This window comes from Macaca fascicularis, chromosome 17 (assembly GCF_037993035.2).
Source record: "Macaca fascicularis isolate 582-1 chromosome 17, T2T-MFA8v1.1".
Taxonomy (NCBI): Eukaryota; Metazoa; Chordata; class Mammalia; order Primates; family Cercopithecidae; genus Macaca; species Macaca fascicularis.
Window position 1 is genome coordinate 17,317,991 of NC_088391.1, and position 24,041 is coordinate 17,342,031.

Below are 24,041 nucleotides of genomic sequence, written 5' to 3' on the forward strand. Positions count from 1 at the left end.
TACTAAACCATTAAAAATGACCCCATGATCCAATTATCTTCCACCAGCTCCCACCTCTAATATTGGGGATTAAATTCAACATGAGATTTGGGTGGGGACAAAGAGCCACACCATATCAACAATGGCAACATTTTGCAAATGAAAAAAGAGGTCTTGAACTCTAAAGGGTAAATTGCGGATGCTTAATCTTTTCACACATTTTGTATTATTTGTACATTTCTTTGTCAATAGGAAGACAGAGATAATGGCATAATACAGTAATAATGCCAAAACTATTATTACACGTTACCTTATAAAAACACTTTTACAGAATTTGAACATCACTAGACTTTGAGAAGTAGGTAAGATTCAGACCACAAACCTGATTAACAGCCAAGAAAAAACAAAGGCTCAGAGAGATTCAGACGCTTGTCCAATTAGCAAGTGGTGAACTGGACTGGAAGCCAGCATACTGTCACTTCACTTCTTTCTATGCTCTTTCCCAGCACTTCACAACTTCTAATGACTTTGTTATTTCTTAGTGCAACGCTATGGTAAGGAGTTTCTGGGGTCACAGTTAATATTTGTTGGGCAACAAAATTATAAATGGCATTATAATATTCAGGATAGAGACAGTCTGAATGTGTACATCCAGAGACTCCTTAAAATTTGTCTAATTCATATCCTGAATTAAAATAAGTAATTAATGATTTAAATGACACCCATTCAAATTGATGCAATGGCTAAAGCCAGACCAGCATAGTGACTATCTTCAGAGACTCTTGAGTTCCAGCACTGGTATTTCCTTTCTTTGTGATCTGGGACGTGTCACTATGTCACTTAAGCCTTTTAATGCCTTCATTTTCCCATTTGTAAGTGGAGATAGCAATAGCACCTACCTTCATAGGACAATATAAAGATTAAGTGAGATAAAGCAAGTGAAATTCTAACCACAGTTACTGGCATGGTGACAAACTCAGTGAATATCATCTAGCATTACTACTGTTGTTGTCATTTTTTGTCACACAATTTTTATTATTATCCAGATTATATCAAGGTTGGTTGCTAGCTATTAATTTATAGGTCCTTTCAGTCTGGCCAACCCACTGCCCCACTGAGTCCTCTTTCCTGTCTCTCCTTTGGAAAATGAGGTGATTGATTAGGTTGATCTCGAAGAATCCTTCCAATTATAAAATACTCTGCATTAGTTTTAGTAGAACTTTAAAACCAAAACTTCTTCAGCTAATCACTCTGGAATCTTAACTGTTTATAATGTATAGCAAAGTCTTTTTTTTCCAAAGTAGGAATACATAATACGGATGTTACTGAAATTGGGAAACTCTCATATATTAAATACCACTTAATAGCAAGTATTTAAGGGAATGAATTGAAATTTCCTGAAAACCAGGTTAGCATAGTATAGTATAAGAAATCTAACATAAAATATACAGCTGTAGGTTTTCTATAACCTGCAGCATCCTCTGAATCAGTGGTTCTCAAAGCCCTGTTGCTAGACTGGCAGCATTAGCATTACCTGGGGTACTCATTAGAAATACAAATCCCAAGGCCTCACTTCAGACCTGCTCTGTCAGAACCTCTGCAGGTAGGTCCTAGTAGTCTGTGTTGTAACAAGCCTTTCCAGTGATGATGCTACAGATTGACAACCACTGATCTAACAAAAAAATTGAAAAGCAAGGTCTGCTTCTGATAAACATTTACTGAAGCGGCTGAAACCGAAATTAAATCTGGACTTAGAAGACAGCTAAGGTCTGCTAAAAACAATGAAAAGTCAAATTACCAATCAACTGACTGAAAAGAGGGTTAAGAAGTCATTCTCAGTTATTCCCTCTAGAGAAATAAGGTTATTAAGAAGGTTAAAGCCAAGCTCGGTAAAGTCATCAGACACTATCAGTGCAATGATTCCTGCTTAGTGTAGAGAATCAGAGGCTCTCTGTGCTGTCTCCTGTGGGAAAGAAATAAGCTATTACTTTTCTCGTTAAAACAAACAAACAAACAAACAAAAAAACTAAATTCAAGACCCTGATTTATGAAGGACTACCTTAAATATGGAAGAAAATATTTAATGATCTATGCCCATCTATTTATCTGGAAATACCTAGATCTTTTCATCACATGCTGCATTGAGAAAAATCATTTAATATACTAAAAATCACAAATCTTTAAAACATGTATAAGGTCAAAAAGAAAAAAATCAATGTCAGAACTGCAGGAAGACAAGGTGATTTTATATGCTTCAATGTCCTGCTTCAATATCATCTACATAACAATCTTAGACCCCATTCTTAAATCCAACATTTCTAATTAACTCCTAAGTATTAATACTAACAAATAAAAAACTACAGATGTCCAATTTGGTCCCATAAGTCTTTTCTTACAGGCTTTATTTCAGTTAATGGTGTTATTTTTTTCAAGGTTTATACCCATCAACATTCTTCTCCTTTTTCCTTCAAGCCCTTCTCCAGCCCTCTACCCGCTAACATTTTGTATTTGCCAAATCCAGCTGATTTAACTTCATAATTTTCGAGGATTCATTTTCATCTTTTCAGTTCTGACAGCCTTTATTCATATTCCCATGATACTTTTCTTTTCTGTATTCACAATCAGACCTTAGGACTCTCGAGAAAAGGAACAGTGTCTCCTCCTCAGGGCCCAGGACGAGGCCTGGCAGAGCAGGCATCTGGAAATTGTTCCCCAGTGAAAGCCTTTAAGCGTAGACAAATTCATCTGAAATCTCACAGCTCCCATGACCTAAGGATGCCTATGAAATCTTTTTTTTTCCCAGAGAAATAAGTTAATATGTGACAAATTTCTAAAAGAGTATATTTTGAATACACATTTCTTACATTTTAGAAACTACTAAGCGTTCTAAAAATCAGATTTGGATGATTTTTTTTTATTAGAACCTCTTTCTTTACTCATTTTAGGATGTTACATTTATTTTGTTCAGTTTGATATTGTTGTTTTCAGGTTTTATAATTCGGCCTTAATGACCTCAACAAAACGAATGACAACATGTCCCAGAATCTTTGGGGATACCATGAGTATGAAAATTAGGAGAATTAAAATAGAACAAAAATGGCTTTCAATGATCACAAGAATAAGGAATTACACCTTATGAGAGAAAAAAATTCCTATCAAGAACATATTTGCTACTTACAACACAGTGATTTATGAAAACTGTCATTCCAAAAGATGTTGACCTTCCTTAGGAAATAAATTACCTAAGAAAATCACAAACAAACAGCCAGGCTCTAATGGGATTTGATACGACCCAAGCACTGAGGAAATCTTTGTGTGCTACGCTATGCACATTTCATGTTGCTAAAACTTCAGTTTTCATTGTGCAAGATCCCAAGAATTCTGAGGGAGATTGAAATTACTCTTTCAAAATTATAAAGTTCAAACAAAATCATACAATTTTTGTTTATTCTCAGTGCCTTCACTGAAGAGGAATTCTAGAATGTACAAATAGAAAAGGAATTCTTGGCCAGTAGACTGATACAAGAGAAATCTTCCAGAAACACACGGTCTGGGAAATTTCAGACTCCTGGCAGATCACAAACCTTGACTGCCTTTTTTTAATAATCACGATCCAGATCAAATGCCTGTAAGGAGCCAGGACCTACTTGTGAGGCTAGAGTTTAGTTCAGAAGTTGAACATCTTCCAACAAACACTCTCATAATAGCAGACATCTTCTGCAGACACAAAATTATTCTGGTCAGTACAAATGTCATTGACTAAAGAGACACTGAAATTTATGGCCAGTGTTCTCTAGAAAATAGAACTAAGAAGGTTCTTTAGTAATAAAATCAAAAACATGTTCAATGGCAGTTTTATTCTATAGACTTGCTGCAATCTATAATGATTCACATCACAGCCAAAACATCTGTCTTATGGTTGCCTATATAGACATAAAATAAGAGAGTGTACAATATAATATCATTGCTGTTAGAAAATGCAAATACTTGAGAGGTCAGCTGTGGAAAGAATTTCAGTACCACAAGGAGACTAAAGTAGTAGCACCTAAACTTACACAGATTAAAAACAGACTCTTACTCATTCCTGTCTGTGTTCTGTACCTCCTTAGTGGTGAAAGTCTGGTATATAACATGAAATGTGTCTTTGGATATTACTATTACCTGTCTACCCCGATCAAGGCTTGTTCACTTTTGAAAGGATACACGAAACAAGCAAATTTTCATAGCAGTAAAATTTTACCAGTATAATGAGAGTAATCCACAAACAACTGTTTATGAAAGAAACAGCAAAATGCCAGCAAAGCAACAAGCAAAAAAGTATTGTTGCTGTGGGGTGTTATCTTACCAAAGTTTTAGTTCAGGTGAGGGGAAGGGTTGAATGGGGATGAAACATAAAATGGGACCATAAAAACACAAGCTTTTCCCAGCAGACAGGGATGCTCAGCTATAAAGTTCTTTTCGTAATAATGTGGCAAAAATTCTGATAAAAGTCCTCCAGGAAAGCAAGAAGAGCTTGCTTGTAAAAAAAAAAAAAAAAAAAAAAAAGCACACCTCCTAACAGTCTAGCGTTTGCAGAGACAGAGATGTGTATATTATCAAATAGGCTAGAATTTGCTAGAGCTGAAATAACATCCATTTTATAAGATTTTACTTTAAAAGACAGATTTCTGAACCACTGCAGAATCTGCAATGTCTTTGCAATCCCATTAGTCAATTAGCCTTGATGCAAGGAAGTGATGAGTTCAGTGTGAAAGGAAAAAGGATCAAATAGATAATTCAGACACAAGGCAGTTGCAAAGGGAAGAGTCCAGACAGACAAAAACAGACTCCTTATTCATTCCTGTCTATGATGTCTCCACTTCCTCAGTGGAAAAAGACAGAGAGAGAGAAAGAAAAAAACACACATTGTATTTATAATCGTGTGCCATTTTAGTTTATTTTCTGTTGATAACTATAAGGTATAGCTACATTTGCACCATTAGTAAATTTGATGTAGTTAAGCCCACAGTCAGAGTTCAGCTATCTCAAAGTAATCCTTTTCGTTTCTTTCTTTAAGTCTCAATTTAAAAGAATCTACTAGAGTTTGTTAAAGGATAATATCAAAATTAGATGGTGCAACTCACTTTTGCAGTAAGCCGCACAAGCCCAGAGCAGGCAAGCAGGCTAAATGGGAAAATAAGAAACCAATTCACCCTCTGCTAGGATAGAATGTAAGAAAATGAAAGGCAAGAGGAAAAAACACCCAGACCTACACATAAAGTTACAAGCAACCTGTGTTGAGCATTACGTAGAAATGTTTCCAATTTATGAGCAGTCTACTTAGATTACTTCATTTTGCTTTAGCTCTCACAATTACTTATGATTTTCCAGGGCAGGAAATGCAAGTGGATGTAACTATCATAGGACATGAAGGGTGTATCTAATAGTAGTTTTCTGTTATAATATAGTTCAGATTTTGAAGCTTATATTTCTTAAATTTTCAGGGCATTTGAAACTCTAAAAAAAAAGAAAAAAGAAAAAGAAAAAACAAGCAAACAAACAAAAAAACTCTTCTGCAGGTGAAATAAATTAAAAACTGTATTTTTGCAGGTACCTGTTTTTCTCCACTGGGTTTTTTGTGGTTCAATAACAGCTCAACAGCTCCGACGACTTCTTTTCTGATAGCATGTAATAGAGCATCTCCAACATAGACATTAAAGCTTAAGAGTAGTTCGATGAGCTCCAAGTTCTCATTTTCAATTGCAATGAGGAGAGCAGTTCTTCCGAGAGGATCAATGCAATTAATATTGATTTTAAAATAAATTTCAGCTTCCTCTAGGGATTTCTTGACACTGGCATAGTCTCCCTTTTCCACAGCATTCAAGTAGGCTTTTTCTGATGGCGAGAGTTCTGATTCTGCTCTTACTATCCTCAGAGGGATGCGATCTCTATAGGGAGCATTAACATTTCTTTTGTAATAGAACTGAGCCATGTTTCATGCCATGCTATTTCTTTGTCTCTGAAAGTAGAAACCAAAAACACAAAGATATTAGTGTTAATATGCTTTTAAAATTGTTAAGCATCATACTTCTTCTCCAACTCACAGTACTATCAATAACAACAATACCATCATTAGTAACTATGAAGAGTTAAGGTTTCTTTTTTTCTTAAACAATATAAATACTAAATAGTTGTTAAATTATGTGGCAACAAAGTCTCCTTCTAAAATAAATAAAAAGAGATTAATATTTGGTAAACTATTTAAAAAGTTACTCTGAAAGTGAATTTTATCAGAGAATGCATTTAGAGTTTTGGAAATTATTTACAAAGTTTATCATAATTATATATAGTTTTCAGACAATCACTTTGAATATCAGAGGCCATATTTTTGAGATCTCAAAACTAAATATTCAAATGTATAATTCATTGTCAACTTTTCTAATTGTGGAAATGCTATTGAGATTATGTAATACCATTGTGTTTGCAAAATATTGTTAATTTGTCATATATTCATTTTGTTTGTTTGTTTGTTTTCTTTTTTTTTTTTTTTTTTTTTTGGTAGAGACAGGGTTTTGCCATGTTGCCAGGCTGGTCTCAAACTCCTGGGCTCAAGAGATCCACCTGCCTTTACCTTTCAAACTGCCGGAATTACAGGTGTGAGCCACTGTGCCCTGCCCTCTATACTTAATGCTAGTAAGTAGGGACATCGAAGTTAATGTAAATTAACAACATTAATATCAATAAAATATACTGAGCCCAATGAACATGATTGTATTTTTTTCTCTCTTTGAGTTCATTGAGGGGGGAAGACATGTATTGAGAATATTAATTAATCATCAAGATGAGTCTAAGCAATTCCATTTCCAAAAGAAGGTTTGGAAAGGATTAAATGGTGAAAGAATTTATCATAAAAATGTTATTTTCTTAATTCTACTGCCTTAAAAAAATAACAATAAACCACAAGGCAGGAATGTATTCATTATAATTTTTTTAATTTAAAAGTTAGATTAAGGATATAGGTGAATATGAGAAAATTAATTCAAATAAATGAAAGCTCATCTTATCATAAATTAACAAAGGTACTGGAAGTCATATTGATCTAGTATCATCCTAGTGATAGAGATTCATAGAAAAAAGTATTACATCTTGAGTATGATTTATTTGTTGCTGTTAGTTCCTCTTGCATACTTATTATCTAACCTATTTTATTTTTCTATGTTATTTAAATTGAACTCACATGTTTATTTGCATATGTTTACTCTGCGAAATTAAAATAAATAGGGTGTTCTAAGTACTTAAACATGCATATTCTTTTCAATTGATCTTCTTAACCCTAATCATTTTATGAGTAAATTAATTTGATTTGAATAATGTTTTAACCATAGATTAAACATGAATTACATTAACAAATATGATGATATTTAATAATATTTTTATTTTGGGAAATTTCACATTGTTCACATTCACGTATTACCTCAATTTATTATTTTAATTATCAAGGAAGTAATTTTTACCCTTTGACATCCAGATAATTCATCATGATTTCTAAAATATCTAGGTATAAGAGCTACTATGAAAAACTATTATTTCATAATTGGTATTTCTCTGGCATAATATTTTGTAAAGCTACCTTCACAGACTAAGCAAAAAGTGAGTGTTCAATATGTATTAATTTCAGATGTGTGAATTACTTACTTGAAGGCTGATTATAACTTTAGTATTGTTGGAATGCTTTAACTCACTCTAGAATAACAGGAATAGCATTTATATTACAGAATATCAAGGAGAATTTAATATTTCTCCAATATCACTAAAACTTGAGTAAATCAAGATGATTATGAGTCTATCTATGTCATTGTAATTATCTGATCCTGAATGCCCCCATTTTTTGCATCAGTGATGCCATTACAATGTTGGCCTTGGAGAGGTGGTTGACACTCCCTTCCTTGGCACCTTTTTTCTCAGTCCCAGGTCAGAGTCTGTAACAGTGTGTGGGATCAATGCTATGACCTTAACATTGTAATTTTATCAGGACTAACATCTAAATTTTTCATAATAATAATGACTGGTATTTACATCCAATTTCAGCACTGTGCATACTCTTTAGTATCTCAGTTCTTTCTTATCTATGATTCCTGGAAAAATATGTGAATTTTTATTTTAGAGTTGAATTTAATTTTCCTACCAATAATATTTTTAGCTTGAGACCAGTGTTTGAATGTAGCTCACCCATAATACAGGTTAAAATGAAAATACACATGCACTTACACACATGCATGCACACATCAGTTCTGCATGTGAATTATGATTCAATCAAGATTCAATCAAGATTAAGAATCATGCTAGAGAATGAACAAACTATTTTTATTTTTTTCATTTAGTTAATTTTATTAATAATGCTACCAAATAAAGAATTAGGTAGAGAGCAGCATTTTATTCCTCATTGTCAAAGTACAGAATGTCAGTGACAATAGGGATTAGTGGACAAAACAGAAGCTATGGGAGGACTTTGAGGATGAGGAAAGATAAAAATAAATTAAGATTATTAATATCTATTTCATTTAATCCAGATAACTTCCACAAATATAAACCACAGAAGTTCATTTTAAAAAGAGTTACATTACCCAAAAATGACATATTTTAGTCAACACTGTAATTAAGAGATGGAGAAGGTAAGGGATATTTGCATTAGGTAATCTATTTTTCTATCCATAAGGTGATGAAATCAATACTTACCAAGGAGTGGGTGAGAAGATAAGAATGAAAGCATTAGTACTGAGAAAGATCTTTTATTAACTTTTATGACCTCTTTCAATCTCTTGGATTTGAGAACAGTATATAAGAATTTATGTTAGGAAGTCTAGACCGATTTTAAATACATTTAAAATGTAAATACATTAAATAAATTTAAATATTTACAATTGAATCTTAAAACACTCACAGGGAGAAACACACACACATACACACACACGAACACACACACACCGAGAAGAAAGAGAGAGAGAGAACAACTTTGATGTCTAAAACTTTAACATAAGAGAGGAAGGAAGATCATATAATTTTTTTGCACATAGGCTTGTCCTTGATTTCTTGAGATGCAGGGATACTAACTGGAGGACAAAAACATCAAGTTTAACATTTTAAAACTGTGCTACATAAATGCAATCGCAAGTGGCAGGTGCTGATAAGGCTGATGGAATCTCTCAGCTGACACACTTAACAGCTATGGAATTGCTACTGGATAGAAAGGCTGTTGAAGAACAGGAGACCCAGTATTGCAAATATGTTGACCTATAATGTCAAAATAAAACATTGTTCCTGGTCCTCCACTTTTAGAATTAACTTTGGAGGGGAAATGATTTCTCCCCCCAAGAGACTGCAGAATTTTAAGAATCTTTTCATTTCAATGTCTCCTGTATAACACCAGACGTGGAATGACTGATGGGTCAAATTATATTTAGAAGATTTGGAAGAGATGAGGAGTGATGGGGAAATAACTCAACTTCTGAGATGTGACTTTTTACATAAACTAAGAATTATTTCCCCTAAATGTGTTGAGGATTAAAAAGAAACAAGAATGTAGAGAGAGCTATAACTTGACATTGATCCAAAGAGAAATTAAAATTGTCACTAAATATGAAAACTACAGTTCTCTAAGCAACATAAAGATATACAACCAGAAATTTTAGATATTTATATGTATCTGAAGGCACATTGCCTAAAGGATAAGTTTAGTTATATAATGGAAAGAACAATGAATTTGAGTTCCAAAGAACACAAAGGAAAGGGATATTTAATATGGAGAGATCTCCATTCTTTAGTATATATTACTAAAGGGAAAACGAATTTCCCCAAACAACATTTTCTTTTCTTCCCTAGTTGACTGTGAGAAAATACATGTTTACAGGTGTGATCTCATGACACAGTAAGAAACAACTCCTATTTGTTATTAAGATACTATCACACATATGTAAGTTGCATTTGTACTTTGTCTGGAATCTGATATGAAATAACTTTTTCCCAAATAGTGCATTCGCACTCAATCCAATTAGAATTTTTTCTTGATAGTATTCTAACATATCATCTCAATAATCTTTCACATAACATATACTCCACATAAAAGCATAATGGTCTGATTTTTGCTATCACTCTGAATTCCAGATCCTTTTCTAATTTCCTTAGGCAAGAAACAATACATACGTTTCAGTAGCTGCAAGTGTTACATAAACAATATTACATATTGACTGAAATGTTTTGTGATTTAGTCCAGTCAAAAATTAACATGAATTTTATTCTTGCTTTGATGATGTCAAAGTGCAATGAACTAAATTTCTTTGAAAAGCTGTAGGGACATTTCTGTAAACCATGAAGATAAGGTTACACTACTCAACAACAACAACAAAAACTACTTTACTAAAATATTTCGATATTTTATCCTAGGATTTTAAAGATGAAAATCAAGATTATACTTATTTTCAAAATTCAAGCCCCTTGGATTTAACAAGTAACACATAAAAAACTAAACGCTATCTCCATTGTAATTTCCTTTTAATTTTATTTTCTCATCTTCTTTGTGATGGTATATTCCCATTTTTAAAACACACATATCGAGGGGAATGGTATAGGCAGGGCAAACGATGTTATTTCGCTGGATTTTTACATCATGGGATTTAGAAAACATATATTTTAGAAAATAATGTGTAATAGTCAAAGTTTGAAACTCCACCCTGAGAGTTAGAAAATACACAACAATCTATTACTCTTTCCCTCTGATTTCAAAGGAAAAGATGTTCTTTTCTCATTCTAGCTGCTAACCTTGCTGTGTGAGCTTCCATCCATTCCCATTTCTCTAATACTTCACATGAACCATCACCCTCTTTCATACCTGAAGCCTCTTTCTGGAAACCTTCTTCCCTTCACGTCACAAATCTACTTAATTCTCATTATTTTTAAATTGTAATAATCTTTGGTAATTCTCTGTCCTGGCTCAGATTTTCTTTATTTTATAAACTTTAAGCTCACCGTCCATTCATTCATTTATTCTCTCTAACATGGTGTTTATCCTCATCATGAATAAATTTTATTTTTCTTAATCATATCCTTCTAGTTGCCAAATACATTTGGCTCTTTTCAAGCCTTATAAGTTTTCAGTAGCTTCTGGTGACACGTCTGCTGAAATGAAACTGGTCTTGCCTTGGGCTCTGTGCCACCCTTCCTAATGCTCTACCTCCTACCTTAACATGACCCTTCTCTCAGCGGTTTCCATGGACTCCTTTTCTTCTGTCTAAAGCTGAAATATTGATATGACAAAGGTCCTGCTTGTGGCTCTTTCCTTCATCTATCACTCTCCCTATTCTTATCACCACTTGCTGTTTAAAACGTTCCCTGAAAAACACACATATGTTTTAAAATATCCTATAAAATCTATGTTGCCAGACCACATGTCTCCCTTAAGATCTGGACTTCTGCTATCCAAGATGGTAGCCATTAGTCACACGTGCCTATTTAAATGTAAATTAGCTATAGTTAAATAATATTAAGAATCGTTTCTATGTCTTACTGGGCAGATTTCAACTGCTCAGTAGCATTCCCTCACTACACAGTTGATGTACTTTATCTCTTCATCATCTTTTACATAGGCTACAGCAATACCTTTCCAAATGATCTTACTGATTTTAGTCTTGCATACTTCCTGTTTATTCTCCACAATGCCACATACCTAATCTTTCTAAGATGCAAATCTAATCTCTAATCAAATCACTTTCTCACTTACAGTCTCTAAAAGGCTGATAGCCATTCACAGGTAAAACACAAACTTATTACGGAATACTGATTCCTCCATGATCTGGCTTCCAAGACTGTCCCAGGGCAAGCTCATTTTACACTGCCCAAAATACCAAACGACTTGGCTACTATAACTCTAAGCCTCTTATACTGCTCTTTATAGTTTTAGTGCCTTTCCTTCCCTTTAAAACTCCTGCCAGGTTTTAAAACCTTTCTGAAGCATCATAGCCTCTGAAGACGTTCCTTTTCTTCCTCTCAAGGCACAGTTATATGGTCCTTTTTATGCATCTTTATAAACCCTGTGGATCTCTTAGATTTAGAACATTTCTTACTGGTGTGTATATAGGAGATTGTGACGTAAACAGTTCTGCATCAGCATTCAAAATTTGTTGGTGAATCAATGAATGAATGATTATACTCAGAGTTATTACTCTGCCACTTTAGATTAAATAAATAGGGTCAAATTGTCGTAATCACTTGCCTAAAATTGTTTTAGCAATTCCAGTCAATAGCTGTTAAGCTATCAAATCACCTATGCGAAATACTTTCTTTTTCTTAACCTATTTTTCTTTTCTGCACATCTTTACTACTAAGCTTTTGGCAGCTGTATGAGGAAACATAACTGTAATGTATAAATCAACACATGGCTAGCTCATGGTTCAGAAACATGTTTCTCACCCTTACTGCCTAAAATCTTCAGAATGGCACAAGACGTTAGTAATTTGCTGACGTTTACAGGGGAATATAAGCACAGAGGGAAAAAATCAAGACATCTCAGAAAGCAATTTGAGTATTTTATAATAGAAGAAGTAGAATAAGTGTACCAGATAACAGGAGAATAAAACATGCATATTTATCTCTACAAAATTATAGAAAAGGATAGGATAAAAACTTAGGAATAAGAAAACATTAAGAAGGAATAATCACAGATGCTGGTAGAACAACACTAGAATTAACCAGTGAACTGGTCATGAAACTCTCTCAGTTTGTAAAATATAAAAGTTAATAGAAATAGAGAATAGAAACACAAGGGCCAATATCTATAAAATAGTAGTTGTAGAAAGTGAAAATGAAATAATACAGTATGAGGACTATTTTTATTAGTAACAACCAACAACTTTAATAGTTATAAAAAGATGTGTAAGACATCAGAAAGAATTCATAGTGTCACACTGGACATGTAAGAACAACTCCCTTAGGGACAGAAAATATTCTAAAGGAGGAGGGAAAATAGCATATCCCCCATGAGACTGCAACCTCACAACTTATTAATAGCTATGTCAACATTAATTAGTTGTTTATTCCCTAAAAATTTTGCTCAGAAAAGATAAGATTGTAAACCGATAACCACTATTTACATATAAATAATCACTATTTACATCAATAAATTTCTGCATGTCTGTTTAGCTGAGATAATATTTTGCCTACTTGGGCAAGCAGCTCCCTTACTAAGTGAGGTTACTCATCAGGACTCTCTTCAGAAGTCTCTTTTTGCTAAATCCACCAATCATAAACTATTAGGTCACAAAAATTGCCTCATCCTAATCATTTTCCCACCTTGAAAGATCAACCTGAAAGCAACTGAGCCCAGGCTAGAAAACTCTGTATATTACCCTGCCTCCTTTGGTGACATGGTAAAATTCAGTCCAGGTGACACTCTTCTTTACTGTTGTGAGTTCTAATGAACTTAACTTTGCTTTAGCAGAAGTTTGTACGGTGACATTTTTGGGGAGTTCAATATATAAAGAATCATGTTAACATCATACCTCTTAACAGTAAATTTGGAGGCAATAATATAAAGAGGTTTGCTTTAAAAATAGGGAAGAAAAAACAGAAGCTATAATTTTATATCTTATTAAAATTATTTAAATGCAGGAAGGAATAAAATTAGTTTTCTGCATATGACCTCACATCTTTACTCAAAGATCGTGTTTGGACATAGAAGTACACTATAAGGAAAATATAAAGATGAAACAGTCCTGGCACCGTGGCTCACGCCTGTAATCCCAGCACTTTGAGAGGTCTAGGTGAGCAGATAACAAGGTCGGGAGTTCAAGACCAGCCTGGCCAACATAGTGAAACCCTGTCTCTACTAAAAATACGAAAAAAATTAGCCAGGCATGGTGGCGTGCACCTGTACTCCCAGCTACTTGGGAGGCTGAGGCAGGAGAATCGCTTGAACCCAGGAGGTGGAGGTTGCAGTGAGCCGAGATCATGCCATTACACTGCAGCCTGGGCAACACAGCAAGACTTTGTCTCAATTTAAAAAAAAAGGATAAAACAAAAAAGTTTTCTGTTATTTAAATAGTTGAGAGATTTTATTTTGTCTATTTTGCTCACTGAAATATACATGGTGCTCAGAAAAGGGTAGTGGAGTAAAATGTTTAATGAACATATCTGTATGTCAAGATTTGTGTTTGAAACATTGGCAATACCATGGTGAATGAGTACCAATGACCTGTACTCATAGAGTTTATGATCCAGTGGAAGGAACCCACGAAAATTAGCAAACATAGTAATTATAAGTTTCTATAAATCCTATAAGGAAAACACGTTTTAAGATGAGATGGAGAAATTTGCAGGAGGAGAAGAGATGAAGAGCTGTATGAGGTCAGATGAACAGGGATAGCCTCCCTGAAACATGGGAAATGACAAAATGCTAGCTATGTGAAAAGGTGCAGAAAAAATCATGATGTTGAAGGAACGAAAAAACTTTGAGGCAAGAGGAACAGGATGCATTCTAGGGAATGACAGAGGGCCAGTTGGCAGGAGTGCGATGACTAAGGGAAAAAGCAGAAGAGATGAGTCTGCAGAACTAGACTGTAGCCAAAGGATTCAGGACAAGGACTTTGAAATTTATTCTAGGCATAGTAGGAAGTTACAGAAGGGCTTTGTGTGAAGAGAATAACATAATCTGATCTCTGATTTTAAAGATCACTCTCACTGCTGATTGATTAGGAATTATACAAGCATGGAAGCTAAGAGACCATCTGCCAATAAACCAGTGAGTTTCATCAAGGGTTTACAAGGGAAGTGGACACATTAATATATTAACCCCTAAGATTAAGAGGCCATAATGATAGACTCTGATGCTAGCACAATATTCATGGGGATTTAAATGTCACATTTTTTAGTTTATTGATGTTTTTATTAGTGCTCTGATTTAACATATTTTGAGTAATCTTGCCCTAATCCTTATTTTCCCCAGCCCCTATTATTTGGCATAATTTGTAGAATTTGAAATTTTTTAGGAATACATTTAGATGCATATAAAATATAACACATGCATAAATGTTATTACTATATCAGAAACACTTGTACTTCTCTCACTGTGTTAAAGACTCACTGCTTGCCTTGTTTACAATGAAAGCATAACTTGTCATAAGAAAAACAATATTAAGAAGAAATGTGGGTGAGGGTGGCAATACATTTTACAAATAAGCATTAACAAGATTAGACAAGGAAAGGAAAATAACCTGTTTCACAAATGACTTATTTAACAGCAAAATATGTTCAGTGTGTCCCACCACAGTCAGATCCTGTGGCCTGTAACTGACCTCTGGTTTCTAAATTTGTGTGTGCATGTGTGTGTGTGTACGTGGATGTGCAAACAAAAAAAAAGATAGAATGCTTAAACTTGGATGCATATATAGAAGTTTTGATAAATATATGATCCTTCTATTCTTAAAAAAATCACTTATACCCATTAGGAGATTATCGCAAACATATGAAAAGAAACTAGGCATTGCTGTTTTTTTACTGTTGTTGCAGTGGTGGCGGTAGTGGTGTGTGTCTGTGTGAGGGAAAAAGCCAGAGGCAGAGGGAATTGGACACAAACTGCAGAGTAGTGTATTAACAGGAAGCATGACAAATTAAGAATCAGGAATGGAAAAATAATAAGTGACATTGAGACATCTGGCTAGAAGTTTTGAAAATAATATTTTGTAGCACCATGAGAATGTTTTCTAAATTGATTTTAAAGTTAAATATTAAAGCACATAAAATGATAGGAAAATATAAATAAATATTAGTCTATCCTTTTGATGGAGAAGAGTTTTCCTAAGTAAAAACAATGGAGAAATGACTTTGTAGAAGACACCCTATGCATACACAGCATTTAAAAATTCTTAGTACTACAATCTAACACACAAAATTAAAACACAAAATAGCTAGGGAAATTATTCAAAATACATATGACAAAAAAGAGTTTATTAAGTAGAAAAGAAAATCCACTAAGGTTCAAAGAGCATAACGAACAGTCCCCTCAGAGAAAAGAAAATATAAGTAGAAAATGTTTGACAAAGCACTCAACTTTGCTGACCTCTAAAAGCTTAGAAATCTACCAATAAGATAAAAGTTATTGTGTGCCAAATGTGATCAGATTACAGACAAAAGAAAACCCAATACTAGAAATGATGGTGTTCAAGAATTTCTTCATAAATTGCTGGTGGTGGTTTAAACTGAAGAGAAATTGGAAATATGTGTATCACTCTTTTGAAAGGTTCAAGTTGTTTATCCTAGGAATACCTCCTTCCAGGAACCTATACTAGAGTTGTCTGGTAAAAGGAAGGTAATATATGCATAAAACTAAACACAACTTTGCTGTTAATTGTTGGGAAAAATAGAGAGACTCAAAAGCTAATAATGGTCAAGTAGTTCATGAAGTTCTGCATATTTATTTAACAAAAATGTTCAGGTATTAAAATAATGTGTATTGCATTTTACTGTCACAGGAAAACACTGATACTATGATAAGCAGTAGTCACGGTTAAAATTTTAAACTAAGAATGCATCTGTAACAATGAAAAAACTTACACTAAAAAGGAAGTAACTACAGTTATAACTAAGAAAGGTTACATACGGGTAATTGGTGATTTTTGTTGTTGAATAATGAGAACATAATACATCTTGATAAAAACTAAACATTCATCACAAAATAAAAGTTTATTTTGTTAAAAGGAACAATCATCTGTCCTTAATAGCTAGCAAGTCTCTCCGATTTAAAAGGTGTTTGACTTGTTTTTGATGACTTCGAAAGCTAACACCAAGACCAGTAGGTAGAAATTATAAAGAAAAAGTTGCTTCTCAACAAAAGGTGAACTTTTAATACTATACTAAGACTTGTGTAAAGATTAAATACTTTATCTCAGAGGCCAGGAGACTCCCTGTTTCTGGCAGTATTCAAACATAGAAGTGACAACTTGAAAGGAATGTGCTAGAGAGGATTCGATAACCAGATGGGTAGCTAAACTGGATAATCTTCAGTGAATATTAACACTGTGATCCTATTCGTCTCTGCTTTTGTCATTGTCTCTGCCAACAAACCATGTGACTTTGAACACATAACTAACTTTGTCACTCTTGTATTTCTCCATTAGTTATATTAAATGATCTCCACGCTTCAATCAAGCCGCAACTTTTTACTTAATTAAAAAAAATACTAGTGCTCTGCTTTGATACATGATTTTCCTGACTTTGTGTCCCATCAGTATATACCATGAGGTTTCCAAAGAAACTATTTCCAGAATACTGTAACTGTTCAGATAAACACAACTAAGAGACATAGTTTCAAATGTATTTATTTTGTGACAACTAAAAAAAGAAATTTTTGAACATCATACAGTTAGAATTTTCTATGGTAGCTCTCAGTCTAAGCATGTTTTATACGATGCAATTAATTTGGCTATTTTTTACTTCTAAAAATAACTACTTTTATATAAAATATAATCTTTCTTTAGATAACATATATTTTTAAAAATAATTAAACATACATATGCTCAATTAAGCTAGATTTAGAATTTCTTATTAGGAATACAGTTTTACAAATTCACATGTGTATTTTTCTTTGTTATAAAATAAATTCATCAAAAGTGGTTTGTTCTGGTATATTCTGTGTCGGATCAGGATGATTTTGCAGGCTGAGGATATAAAGTCACATAAAACACAATCCCAACAGGTAAATGTTGTTGCATATGTAAATTATTCCTCAAATAAAGCTGTTAAGACAACCACCACCACCAAACCCTGAGCAAAGAGAGGACATTATGAAGTGGAGGAGGAGCCTTGTTGACAGTCAATGGTAAATACCTTGTGGCAAGGTCTTCAGTTTAGATATGAGCAATGTTTTTGGACGATTCAGAGGAGAAAGCAGCAAGCTCTACCTGGTGGGGAAGAAATGCTTGCTGGAGGAGGTGGGGCTTCACCCAAGTATTTTACTGTAAGCAGATATTTTCCCAATGACTCTATGGAAGCAAGGATTTCTGGGAGGAGGAAGCAGTATTCTTCAAGTAATGGAGATGCAAAAGAGATTCCCATTTTATGTTAGTTTCTGCTCCTAAAATAACTGCTTTTTTTTCATAACCAGTCCTACCATTACACAACAACTTTACTGCTGTATCTTTTCAAAACGTTTGTTACCTCATCTAATCTCTTCTAATATACTTAGTGACTCTTATTATTTTCTACCAAATGGTGAACTTTCTAGTGATTATAGACATTTGGAAATATGACAGCACTATTCAAAGTCACAGGAGAAGGTAATACATTTCTGTGGCTCAGATAAGTTTAACAACTCCCTCAAGGTCACACGCTTACTAAATGTTGCATCCCAAAGGTGCAGCAAAATATTAGCAATGAAAATGCTGATGGTTTCAGTGAGGAATCAGAGTCAGATGTGGTAAAAACCTTCAGGCTAAACTCGACCCCACATTTCCTGACAATTTTTGGTCATGGGAGGCAGGAGCAAAAGTTCTAACAGAGATGCTCCTGAATGAGGCTGGTCTCAGAATTTTGTTCTTGCCTTTATTGCTTAAACAACCAGAGTTTACGACTCAACTTTAACTTCAGGCACCTGTAACAAGAACAACAAAATAACAACAGCAACAACAACAACAAAAATTCCAGAAATCTTACTATGTCAAGCACTGTTCTAAGTTTTACCTGCATGAACTCGATGAATCTTCAGGAAAACCTTGTGGGGTAAGTGCTATTATTAGTGTCCCAAGCAAAGAATACAGAGGTTAATTTATTTGATGAAGGTCGTGTGGGCTTTATAAATATGTTCCCTACCTACCCTGTATTACATATTTAGACTTTTGTTCTGTTACTGAATGGTCATTCAGTTTCCCAGTGGCTAGGGTTTCATCATGTTCTGCAATTCTCTACTGATGAGATTTACCCAAGCAGTGGGTCTTCTGATTCTGAACCTGTTTTCTCATTACCAGCTCTCAGGGAGTTCTTTTAAGTCCTCACCAGTACTCCTGGAGCTCCCCTAAATATTAGTACCTCAGATCTGAAGCTTCTTTGAAAATTGAATCCTGGCTGCAGTGTTGATCTGTAACACTCAAGGTAATGGAGTTAGCCCTATTTGTCACAGTCCCATTGGCTCTTCTCCTCATTAAGGAATATTTCCAGGCTCATAATTGTCTGCTCACTTGTGTCTAAAAAAGACTTAAGGGCTGGATCAGTGGCTCATTCCTGTAATCCCAGTACTTTTAGAGGCCAAGGCAAGAGGATTCCTTGAGTCCGGGAGTTCAAGACCAGTCTGGACAACATAGCAAAACTCGTCTCTACAAAATAATAATAATAATAATAAATAAGAATTAGCTGGGTATGGTGGCTCATGCTTGTAATCCCAGCACTTCAAGAGACTGACACAGGAGGACTGCTTTAGCCCAGGAGGTCCAGACTGCAGTAAGCTGTGATTGTACCACTACACTCCAGCTTGGGTGACAGAGCAAGCCTCTGTCTTAAAAATTAAATTAATTAAAAATAAAAATAAAATAAAATAGACTCATGGCATGTTAGAGGTATCTAATCTGTTTTCACCCCAACTCCCCAGTTACAGACAGTGAACGAATCTAGTTCAACTGACTATGGATGCAACTAAGAAATGGTAGCATAATGTATTCCTCTGCTCATATGAGGTGTTGCAATGATAAATAATTAAATGTTTCATTCCCAATGATAAATTAAAACCAGGAGGTTTAAACTCAGTGGGATTGTTCTGCATGACAATTCTCACTCTCTTTGCTGTTCTCTGAATAGCAATTCAGACTAAGTATTTAACGTCCTGAAAACAGTAGCAAAATAGTAGAAGGTATAAATATTATAAAAGGCAATTCTTTCCTTTTGTCTCGAACTTTTAATTTTTTCCTCAATCTTCTCATGTCCTTCGAATTTACCAGTCAAGTTTATTTCTACACTGAACTCAAACATCAATTATGCAAATCAAAAGCAACTTTAAAAAATTAGAATGCTTAGAATACTCTTTATAAAGGTTCATTATGCACAAGGAATTTGTCATCTCTTAAATACCTCCAACAAATGTAGTAATTACCATAGCAACTTAAAAGACTAGACTTTTTGGGCAAAGGAATTTTGACAGGTTATTCGGTTATTTTCCAAGTTTATGATGGATTGCTGTCCAGAGAATTTTGTTATTCTGTGCAGTCATCAACCCTATGACATTGTGATCATTTTTTAATGACATAAGAATAGCTATATTATGATATTTAAATACTCCTCCCACAGGTTTATTTCTTTAGTATATTGGCACTTAGATAGTTAAGACTACATTTAAAGCAGATTTTATCAGCAGGCATGTTAGCATTTTTTTTTAATTCAATTACCTCTATGCCTTGGGGTGTTTAGCAGATATGATAGGATTATTCACATAAATAGCATAGTGTATTTTCCATCGAATATTCATTTAAGGTTTAACTAAATGAAACTGTGTCCTTTAATTCAAGTTTCCTCTTATTCTAGAAGTTGGCATAAAGTAATTTAAAATATTGATTTAAGAAATAAGAAAGAGCTATGAACTACATAGTAGAATGATCTTTTCTCACTCTGGCTTCTAGACCTCGGCTATTTCTCTGCTTCCAGAATCCAGCTGCCTTCAGAAAAATTGAGAAATTAAATTACCCAAATATACTCTAACAGTTATTACCCTACACCACCTCAGAAAAAATAATGTATTAACTTCATAAACAATTACTGCCTCATGGCCGGGCGTGGTGGCTCACGCCTGTAATCCCAGCACTTTGGGAGGCCGAGGCGGGTGGATCACGAGGTCAGGAGATCGAGACCATCCTGGCCAACACGGTGAAACCCCATCTCTATTAAAAATACAAAAAATTAACCGGGTGTGGTGGCGGGCACCTGTAATCCCAGCTATTCAGGAGACCGAGGCAGGAGATTGGTGTGAACCTGGGAGGCGGAGCTTGCAGTGAGCAAAGATAGCGCCACTGCACTCCAGCCTCCTGTCTCAAAAAAAAAAAAAAAAAAAAAAAAAAAAAAAAAAAAAAACCAAAAAATTAGTGCTTCATTAAAATTATCATAAAGTGATTTATTCCTCAGGGGAAGCTGACAGTTGATATTTCACTTGTGAGTTTTCCAGTTTCCGTTCAAAATTAGAATCCCAAAGTGTCATGATACTAAAAACCTTATAGTCTCATGGATGCAATGATGGAACATTTAGATGAAAAGTGAAAAAAATACGTCCAAATATTAATCAAATATTTTGTCTACATAGTATCTGACACTGGGATGTCTATAAATATTTTATTTTCTTATTTTAAACCAGATCCTTGTCATATTCTCATTACAACCTGCTGAAACCAACTATATAAGTGTTTGGGAGTAAAATCATCATTGTTATGCAAATTCCACATTTTCTATATACATTTTCTATGTCCTGAAGGTAAGAAATATTATACTAGAAATATATTTTAGTGAAACATTATTTTTAATAGCTGTCTTCTTTAGTATTTTGTAATGAGTGCTTATAGTGAGAGACCACCTCAATAAAGGGAGGTAATCTTATTTTTTTTATTTTTATTTTTTTGAGACAGAGTCTGGAGTTGCCCAGGCTGGAGTGCAGTGGTGCGATCTCCGCTCACTGCAACCTCCTCCACCTGCCGGGTTCACGCCATTCTCCTGCCTCAGCCTCCTGAGTAGCTGGGACTACAGGTGTCTGCCACCATACCCGGCTAATTTTTTTTTTTTTTAATTTTTTATTTTTAGTAGAGACAGGGTTTCACTGTGTTAACCAGGATGATCTCGATCTCCTGACCTTGTGATCCGCCTGCCTTGGCCTCCCAAAGTGCTGGGATTACAGCCATAAGCCACCGCACCCGGCCTAATGGGAGGTAATCTTTAATATCAACTCCTGGTCAATGCTGTGCCTTTGGCCTCTAGCCATGCATGTAGAGCCCAACTTGCCAATTACTAATTTCCTCAAGAATGATCTGATTTTTCTGGTTGATAATTCTTTTTTGTTTCCTGTTCCTTCCACTGCCTCTTCTTTTGTCAAATTCTAGAAACTCTCTTGACTGTCTACATTTTGCAATTTTTAAGAACACAAGACTTGTAGTCAGGAAAAACTTATTTGAACACCAACTTTGATACCTTTGTGGTTTGGACAGAATTGCTTAACTCAGAGTTGATTTCTCATATGTAAAAAAGGGATAATGCTGACTATCTCAGAGCTTTGTGTGAAAGAATTAAGATGCAATGTGTTAAATGGACCATGGAGCTTGTGTCCCAGAAGACACAAAGCAAACACTATTTTATTTTAAAAGCTCTGACCTTTTGACTCCTGCAATTCTGGAAGTTCAGGGGTTGAATTAACCCTAAGTTTACTGCAATCACATTGTAATCCAAAAACTAAATGCACAGCCCAAGAAGGTTTGATCTGAAGACTTCAGATGATTTTACACTACATAAGGATAAAAGACTAAATGTTTACCATTCCTAGCATCAAAACTGACAATGAAAAAAATGTGTTGGTTTTTGGAGCCAAAATGATTCTGTTTTTGTAAACTTCTGCTACTTAGCCTCAGGCTACTCATTTCCTCTGAGTCTCTCTCTGTGTCAAAGTAGATAATTATGATCATAGGCAGGGTTGCTGAAGTGCAAATGTGATATAATATATACAAAGTGGCTAATATGTAAGTATTCAATCAATGGTGATACTTTCATCGCATCTCACTACATTTCTAGATGTAAGCGCATACAAATAATTTGTAAAAATGTTGTTTAAATCAAATGGTTTAGACAAATGTCAACTGGCACATATTCTGTGACAGATATAATTAAAACGTAATGATTACTGCCAGTGTTATTTATTTATTTAGAGATGGGTCTCGCTATGTTGCCCAGGCTAGAGTGCAGTGGCTACTCACATGATTAATCACGGTCCACCACACTCTTGAACTCCTGGATTCAAGCAATCCTCCTGCCTCAGCCTCCTGAGTAGCTAGAAATAAAGGTGCACACCACTGCACCTGACTGACAGTTTTATTGTTAATGCAAGAAATATCTACATTTATTTTATAAAATGAGTTTCCAAACTATTGGAGAGGTATTGATCAGCTAGGTTCATAGTTTACAAGAGGACTAATTTCTAATAATCTACTCCCATCATATGCATTTACTGTTTAGTTGTTTCAGCTTTAGTTTTATAAAATTGAAGAAGTATGATTTTTCATAAAATAAATGAAAATATGAATATATTACAGATACTAGAAATATTCTTCAAAATGTAATATATATGTAGACAGCTATATGAGCTACTAAAGATAAAATATATATGTATGTATAGAAATGCATTTTTACCAATCACCTAATATATGAATAGAACAGGACTAACAGGACACTAAAAAAAAAATAATAGCTGAGGCCGGGTGCGGTGGCTCACGCCTGTAATCCCAGCACTTTGGGAGGCCTAGGCGGGCGGATCACCAGGTCAGGAGATCGAGAACATCCTGGTTAACACGGTGAAACCCCGTCTCTACTAAAAATACAAAAAAATTAGCCGGGCGTGGCGGCGGGCGCCTGTAGTCCCAGCTATTCGGGAGGCTGAGGCAGGAGAATGGCGTGAACCCGGGAGGCGGAGCTTGCAGTGAGCTGAGATAGCGCCACTGCACTCCAACCTGGGGGACAGAGCGAGACTCCATTTCAAAAAATAAAATAATAATAATAATAATAGCTGAAATATAAACTAATATAAACCATAAATTATGATACAATATTGATGCTATAGACTTTGTATACAAATTAATATGAATTTTATTACAGTAAATATTTCAAGTAAAACGTCCCACAAGAGTATTTCCCTTATATTTAATGGTTTGGGCTTTTAAGCTGAAAATTAGTAAAATACTTTTTAAAAAATAAACATTTTCAATATTTTAAATTTATGAAGAGTAATAAATATTAACAAATCACGTAGACAATACTAAGGCATTAATTTTAAAATGTTTCAAATAATCAAGCATTTTGTTGCGCTTCTTTTG

At 34.5% G+C, this 24,041-nt stretch overlaps 1 protein-coding gene across 4 annotated transcripts in view; it reads right to left on the minus strand.

Annotated features, from left to right (window-relative positions):
• Positions 1-24,041, minus strand: part of TRPC4 (transient receptor potential cation channel subfamily C member 4) — a 225,262-nt gene that overhangs the window by 142,322 nt on the left and 58,899 nt on the right. For all 4 annotated transcript variants that reach the window (XM_005585691.5, XM_074021882.1, XM_065533164.2 and 1 more), the window contains one exon: positions 5,573-5,977. In XM_005585691.5, the coding sequence (XP_005585748.1) occupies positions 5,573-5,950 (378 nt within the window). In that variant the 5' untranslated portion in view covers positions 5,951-5,977. The remainder of the gene's footprint in view (positions 1-5,572; positions 5,978-24,041) is intronic.